At 39.2% G+C, this 8,189-nt stretch overlaps 1 protein-coding gene across 2 annotated transcripts in view; it reads right to left on the minus strand.

Annotated features, from left to right (window-relative positions):
- The window catches only part of mtd (TLD domain-containing protein mustard), a 424,160-nt gene extending 415,971 nt beyond the window's left edge, over nt 1-8,189 (minus strand). Inside the window, exons 1-2 of one of the 2 annotated variants that reach the window (XM_033481311.2) lie at nt 7,954-8,189; nt 7,650-7,885 (exon numbers count right to left, since the gene is read on the minus strand). In XM_033481311.2, coding sequence (XP_033337202.1) covers nt 7,650-7,669 — 20 coding nt within the window. In that variant the 5' untranslated portion in view covers nt 7,670-7,885; nt 7,954-8,189. Of the gene's footprint in view, nt 1-7,649 lie in introns of both variants that reach the window. The other variant, XM_033481314.2, reaches the window with a different exon arrangement.

The following is an 8,189-nucleotide window of genomic DNA, read 5'->3' on the forward strand; positions in this document are numbered from 1 at the left end:
CGCTACGCGCATTTCTACCCTTGCCAGGGGAAAATGGCGATGATGTTTACAGAAGATCGGAAATACACAACAGACCCTTTCACAAATCTTCCGTCGGAGATCCATGGTCCAAGGTCAATGAAAATCAACCCGGTTATTTTAAACGCCGCGGTCCCTTTGTGCATCGAAAACATGTTATCCGGTTTACGAGGGAACAAAAAAATGGTAAATATGTGCAACAAGAGTAGACACTTTTTGGAGCGAGTATTACACAGGCAGGGCTTTTAAATTCAACTGTAAACTTTTATAAACGTTACTTGTTTCAGCACACTTCGAATTACTGGAGGATTTCTTTTTCTGTTTCAAGGTAACTTATTATATATTAATTAAGGTTAACGCCTTCATTCAGTTACGAAAGTTTTATCTTAACAGTGATTTTGTAACTCTGAAAGAACATTTAATTCTTAACACTATGCCGTCCGCAGATAGATATGATTGTTTTGTTTGACGCCGGCATAATAGCTTGGAAATTTTAGATTTAAAAAAAAATTTCGAACATGGCGGTAATATAAATTCCAAAAATTAAGATATGTCATCCAAGAATTAATTCTTAGTTAAATAAGCATACAATGCTATAGTTAGTTTGCTGCCTTTTAACACCCAAGAAATATAGTTCAAATGTTATTTCAGTTTTTTAAAATGGCACCAACAGATAGTTTTTGCATGGCACTAGCGTGATGCCACCGGACGGCATAGTGTTAACAGTGATTTTGTAACTCTGGGAGAACATTTAATTCTTAACAGATATATTTCACTTTTTCGAAGCCTGTTGCTATCCAACTAGACTTTCTTCCCATTATCGAAAAGATACTAAATGTCTGTGCATGCGTAAATATGTACAAAGAATTTATTAATTAACTTTGTAACTGTTCTCTTAGAATGGAAAGATTAAAAGTCGAAAATAGCTGTTACATCAGAACTAATTCAAAAATTTGAACAGTCTCATTGAAGCCCTGATTGCAGGCATACAGATCAGAAAACGTACGGTTTTTCGTAAAAGGGTACTTTGTGGAACAGGGCGGTTCATTCCCGAGCAATTAACTCCCAAACGATACTGTGCAGGTGCGAGCACTCTTTATAACGACCTACTAAAACTTGATATAGGATTTATAATATATTCGCGTTTTATGGAACAGACGTGAAGAGCTAATTCAGTCTCATGGTGTACTTTAGATTAATCGTTCACGGTATAGGGATTTTCTAAAATAGAGTGCAAACATTTTTCTCAGAGAACAAGATTCAATTGGAAAAATGTACAATAAACGCTGATACTTTGTTATGCACATAATCGAATTATACGTTTGTAACTGCTAGAATAAGATATACCATCCCGATGTTATCACTGTGTCGACGATCGTTTTCAAAGGATTAATGTAAAGTATCGGTATATTTCGTTCCATCAAAGCTCGACAAAACGACCAAAAGAAAATCGTTCGTGAAAGATTCTTTAGTAATCTGCGTATTTTATGCGTCTATGGCAAAAATAAATAACTGAAATATAAAATTGTGAAGACATAAGTGAAATTGCACAGTATAATACTACTATTTTCGACTTATTAAAATCTTTTTATTTTATTTATTTATTATTTATTTTTTATTTATATTTTTATTTGATTTCTATCCCTTACAATCTACTTAGAAAATTCGTATTTTGCCTAAAAATCTGCAGTCTAGTAATAAATAATAATTGGAATAATACGAAATATATGCATAGGCATACTATAATATATTATTATATTATATTTCTAATTGTTAATAAAAAATTATTATTATATTATTATTATTATTATATTAATATAGTATTATATATATTTTGCCAAAAAATCCGCAGTCTGGTAATAAATAATAATTGGAATAATACGAAATATATGCATAGGCATACTATAATATATTTACTTTTCAGAAGGTTCGATCTTTTTAAATCTATACTAGATTCAATCACGAAAGTGTCTTCAGTTTGTCAGCTACTACATCGTACAGAAATATCTTCGATGAAAATGAACAACGAATACGAACACGGAGGTTTCAGCTTTATTTTTGTACGTATTATTTTCCAAAAATCTGGCGCTCGAACACTCTCACGAACAACTGCAGCTACAACGATCGAACTCATCTGGCATCTATATGTTACAGGCAACCTCTTCCCAATCGAGGACCATATGCCGGTTTCGCTGAATTGAATTGACGCTAACTGCTCGTTTCCACCGCCGATGACCTGCATATAATGGGCCATCACGGCGAAACGGAGAGTGTCGTCCGCTCGGCGCTGCGAATAAATCGCGAGTCCGATGTGCGAGCACGAAACCGCGTGGGCTGGCCGGCCTGGCATTCGCTTGTAACGTGACCATATCGATCCGTCGACGGCGAACGGTCTCGAACGCTTAACGCGGAATAATACAATTCCAGAAACACTACAACGGCCCTCTCCGGATGGCCAAAATGGCCGGCCGAGGAGCAAGACATTCCTCCGCGGGATCCCGCGGCCCGCCACCATCCGATCCATCCGTAAGTCGGAACGACGCGAATTTACGGGACGCCCGGTATCGCGAGAAACCATCGTCGGCCGTTAATCGCGCGATGCCGTAATTCACCTTCACCGCCGGGGTCAGATGCCACCGGTGTGTCGCGTTCGACGAGACGCACAATTTCGCGTGAACACGGTGCTCGCGTCTTACTTCATCGCTATATTGGAATTTCCTCAGGTTTCGCATTCCAAATTCATCTTTTTGCGATGTAGACTGGATCGTTTGGAATGTTGTTTCGTTCTTTCAGCGGAAAATGAAAGACGATTTTTTTTAATGCTTGCAGTGGAAAAATCAAAAAGAAACTTTCCGACATTTTTCTGGTAGCTTCGAAATCTTGTGCTCGTAGTCCTGCTTTTTTATTGACAGAATACTGAAGCAAGTGCTGCTTCATCATCCGTAGAAAACGAAATTTCTTTTTTGAAAAACGAAAAAAAAATCCAAGTTCATCCTTTCAAAAATTTGAAAATTATATTCACCCTTTCGTAAATCAAATTCATCTTATTGCGAATGAAGTTCTTCTATTCTTTTTTTTTTATATTATATTCATATATTATATTATATTTATATATATTATATTCTCACAAAGGTTAGAAAAAGCCCCTAGGCTACTTTAGATCCACAGATCTGAACCTGGATGCTTACGTTAAAGTATAAAATATGCTAGCAAAGATGCTAGATTTATTTAATAATATTATGCAATGTTAAAGAAATTATATAAAACAAAAACCGGATTGTAATTTTATTGGAAGTATTAAAACAAAAGAATAAATTCAATTTCGCAAGCAGAACATATTTTATATTTGTAAAAACTTTTAATCTCAAGAATTCAATATGGGATCTATTTTTCAAAAACTACCACGTATGATAAATTTGAATGTAGCTTATGTGAGAAAAAGATACGAAACTTTCTTCGAATCGTGGACGAAAGACGTTGTACCTCGATAGATGTAGAAATAGGATTTATAAGAAAAGATAAAAGAAGCAGCTTTAATGGTCAAGTCGTGAACGATTAAAAATATGACATTCCATATTACGCGATCTAATAGCCGCTCGCAAGCAGATTTACAATGCCTTAAGAAGTTGTGGGGGCAAGATGAGAGACCACACGGTCATACCGGGATTCTCCCCTATAACTCAGGGGTAAGTTCGGTCGCGTTGACGCGTTATTACCTGCTCTCCCTCTTTCTGAAGCATAGGTGCCCCTAATATTAACGGCATAATAAACTGTTAAGAGCGAAACTAGAGATTGTGTAGTTTATGGGCCTATGAACAAACGGCCGACACGATTTGCAATATAAACCATTGAATTTCTAAATATTATAATAATTACATAACTAGAAAAAGGAAGTAAAATAAATACAAACTAGTCGTATCTGTTGTTCATTATAAAAGAACGAAATTTGTATTATATTTTAGTTAAATAGAGTGTGAAATAAGAAGCGAAATTAATTAAATTATATGTATACCAAAAGGGAAACATTATTCAATGAAGAGAAAATAGGAATAACAAAAATGTAGACTAAAGAAAAGACAAATATGGAGAAATTTATATTATGAAGAACGTTCGTTAAACAATTTGACGTATCGTCCGACACCTTCGTAAGTTATTCTTCTCAGCGGCGACAGATTAAGTATTTTCGTACACACCTCGCGTAAATATTTCAGCCCTGAACAGTTCAAACTTAAATGCACGTACATGCATAACATGGTATTATCCCAGCCACGAGAACTTCCGGAGTCGACAAGCGGACATAATCCACCGGCCACGCTGATGAAAGAAGTATCGCGTAAAATACTGACTCCTGTCTGCATACATTATTCGCTCCTACCGTTCGAGGCTCAAATAGGATTAGATTGTTTCCGAACGGTTCGGAAAACACTGCGTGTATACGCGAGCGAGGAACTTCACGCTTCTGAACCCCGTATTCTTCCGCGACGCAACTAATCGTTAAGAGTCTATAAACCGTAGACGTCGAAACTTTCGAGCAACTTTGCGATCTGCTGGCACGATTAAATTACGGAAAAAGTAATTTCATTTGGATCTAAAGCCTCGATACTGCTACGCATATTTCGTTGCCAGTTTATCAAGATTTCCGCGAAGTTGCCGAAACGATAACGTCGGCAGGATGGTAGAGGAAGATAAAGGAATATGATTCTTTTATGAATGTTACAGAAGAACGTTGAAATCAATTTTCGGATCTGCGAGTTGAAACCAAGGGAGATCCGATAGAGTTCTATCCTTCGTGGTGGAAACGATGTATATGTAGAAAACTGAACGTACCCTTGGATTTCAATCAGTGTACAAACTTCATCACCGTTGTTTGCCAATCTGGCGTTTCTGTACACGTAACGCGCGTGCACGTAAGAGCTTAAAAGAAATAATATTTATAGTTAGCGATGTACACCATGATTTCAACTCGATATCAAAGCTAACAACAAGCGAAGCATTACACGACAAACAACACGAAGATTATTTTTCGGAAAGATTATTTTCCCAAGTCGGTGTTAAATCATCTTACCGCGTGGGTTATAAACAAAGACGAATACATATGTGTTTATCATCGATGACCAGACAAAAATAATCTGACCAGACGTAAAACGGTGAAAACATTTATGAGATGTAGGAATACGGTTGCATTATTTTCAACTGACTGAAATGATTCTGATTGATTGATTCGCGCGCGATGATCTGAAATGATTTTGATTGAATTTAACCAAATAAATATCTACAGTGGCCCACAAAAGTGTTCGTACGCCTTTTAAAATGCAATAACTTTCTCAAAACTGAACTAAATGATTTGAATTTTTTTTTTTTAGATGATAGAAGGACTAGTCTGCCAAACGTTGGCTAAAAAGCGTCTCTTTAATTTTGTTCTTACGTGGAATGAAAAGAAAACATTAAAAACCCTCGGTTTTTAACTTTTTTATCCGAGCCTATAACGAAAATTTAAAAAATGCCTTTTGTATATCTCGGTAACTGGCGTTGAAGGATTTTAAAAACTGCAGCTTTCTTACAGTTTTTGGTCATAATCGTGATGAAAGTGCGATTTGTGCGATCTTTAATTTGTTGTAACTCATAGCAACGTGATATTTTTTAATTTTCATTACAGGCTCAGATAAAAAAGTTAAAAAACGAGAGATTTTTACTTCTTTGTCATTCCAAGTAATAGCAAAATTTAGAAAAAAACATTTCAATCATCGTCCAATAGACTAGTCCCTTTATCATCTAAAAAAAATTCAAGTCATTTAGTTCAGTTTTCAAGTAGTACGAACACTTTTGTGTACCACTCTATGTAACTGATGTATTTTGTAATTAGTGCAGAGAATTTTTTTATATCAATAATTATTAAACGCTCAGTCTGTTCGGTCTAATACGTCTCGCCAAGGGAATAATTCTAGCATGGGTGTGAGAACATGGCTTTTTATGCAAATTAAAAATTGCATACAGTAATTGAAAACTTCAGGAGATGCATAAACACTTATTTAAGTACAATTCCTTGTTTCAGTAAAATTCCTTAAATTTTTATTATTAAGTTTTTACCGTGTCACGTTTGACCTTCTAATTTTTGTTCACAAATGCCAAATATCCGCAGTCTACACAGAACCATTCGAAACCGATATCGAACCGACATAGAATGAAAACAGAACCGTTCGAGTTACACGAACCGTAACGGGAATTGATATTGGTCAGAATCATTTTCCGTTGATAACAGTTATAACATCGTTTGGACTCTTCATAAACAAAGTTGAAGGCTTTACGTAACAGTTATTAACAGTTATTTACGGAACCATTTGACTCTGTGGTTGCAGCATGCGCCGAGCGTACTGTTAAGCATAAAAATGTTCATAACATTCTTGTGGAAGCTGCGCACCGGTATATACCGAACGACCCCGCTAACCACAGAGTGCCATATTGTCAAGAGTAGAGTAATTTACGCGTAACACATGGATCGGTTGAGGAAGCGAGCGCGCGATGTCCCGGGACGAGGAACGATCAAAATATTACGATCCACAGTCGACGACGGTCGCCGAGCTATAGCTGGCTGATGGTAGTCGACGTTGTCCGAGAGTTCCTCGTTTGCCAGTCGAAGCGAGAGGGAATCTTTAAAACACTGGCAAGGTCGCGGCTGTTCCAGGCAGAACGGTTCAACGCGGCGCCGAGAAACAGTGGAAAACATCGCTCGTGTCCCGTGGAGATACTGTCTCGGCGTGTACCGAGACGAGAACGAGAGTAAAAAAGAGTGACACAGATTCAAGTGCAAGGTTGGGTACAGGCTTGAAGGGGACGTTTGAGACTGCCAAGGTATTTCCGTCTCGCTTGCTCGCCGATAGGTTCAGGATAGGGAGAGACAGAGGCGGCCGCGAAGGATCGATCCGTATGAATGAATCAGATATTCCATCATTGCGCCCATTAAACCGCCTCTCCGGATACGATTTACCCATTGAAATAAATCGACCCGCCCCGACCCCCAATTATCCTCATTATTCCCGTTCGCCACTCGACCGCAAAAAAAAAGAGAAATAGTAGACTACGGATTTGATACCACTTTATTAATCGTAAGAAGCATACCACGAGGGTTGCGCCGAAACTTTCATTCCGCTTACAATGGAAGTTTGCAGAAATCGACAGAAATGCGCATAGATGTCCGCAGTCGAAAGTCGTATACACACTTTTAACCTCAAAAGCTGCCGAAACGGCCGAATTTGTTTTGCAATAACGTTATCGCTATTTACAATCGGACTACGTAATAGCGCGCTAGATTTTTCGGTAATACGAAAACGAAATCTGAACAATACGAATCTTCGATCTTGATCGGCCTTGAAGGTTAAGCAGATACACACAATTGGCAACCCCGTCGTAGAAACAAATAAAAGTGCTCGCACAGCGTGCTACACCTTGTGATCCGCGATTTTACATTCTTCCGCTGGAACGTAGCGCGCGGATTGCGTTGAGAGATGGAAATAAAGGTCAGCAAAGCGCTGGCTCGACGGGTTCATTCATTTATTCGAAAGTAATATTTCCGAAGGTCGCGGTACTCGGTGGAACCGAGTGCTGGAAGGGTTGAAAATTCTAGAGGCACTTACATTTTACCGTGGTCCGCCATCAGGAGGGTTGGTCTCGCGGCGCAAACACGTCGTCGCCCTCTCGAAGCCACTCGATCAGGCCGCTGCAGCTGGTGTACGCTGGCTGCTCGACAGTGGGGACGACTTTCGTTACCGTAACGCCGGATTCGGTCGGCGTGGAGCGCGAGCAAACGCCACGACGATCACGGACAAGGATGTAACCGTGTACGCGGCGACATAGAGCAGCCGGCTTCACGCTAGTGCCGCGAAAACGAAACAGATTCGGGTGAAGGAGGATGAAGGTGCAGAAGTGACAGGGACGTACCGCGTGCGCGACGCTGATCGTTCCACGGCGTGCTACCCGTTACTTTGGCTGTCTCGCTCCGACTCGCTGGCTACAGAGGTCCCGTCGAATGGAACTACCGTGGAATCGATTTGCTGGAAACGCGAATGAGGAACACGCGCGTTCAACCGTGCGAGACACGCGGGGACCACCGCCGCCGTAATGATGCCGTGATAGACGACCACAGAAAACTAGTTTTTCCAATGAAAATGCGATTA

The sequence above is a fragment of the Megalopta genalis genome, unplaced genomic scaffold (assembly GCF_051020955.1).
Source record: "Megalopta genalis isolate 19385.01 unplaced genomic scaffold, iyMegGena1_principal scaffold0050, whole genome shotgun sequence".
NCBI classification, from domain to species: domain Eukaryota; kingdom Metazoa; phylum Arthropoda; class Insecta; order Hymenoptera; family Halictidae; genus Megalopta; species Megalopta genalis.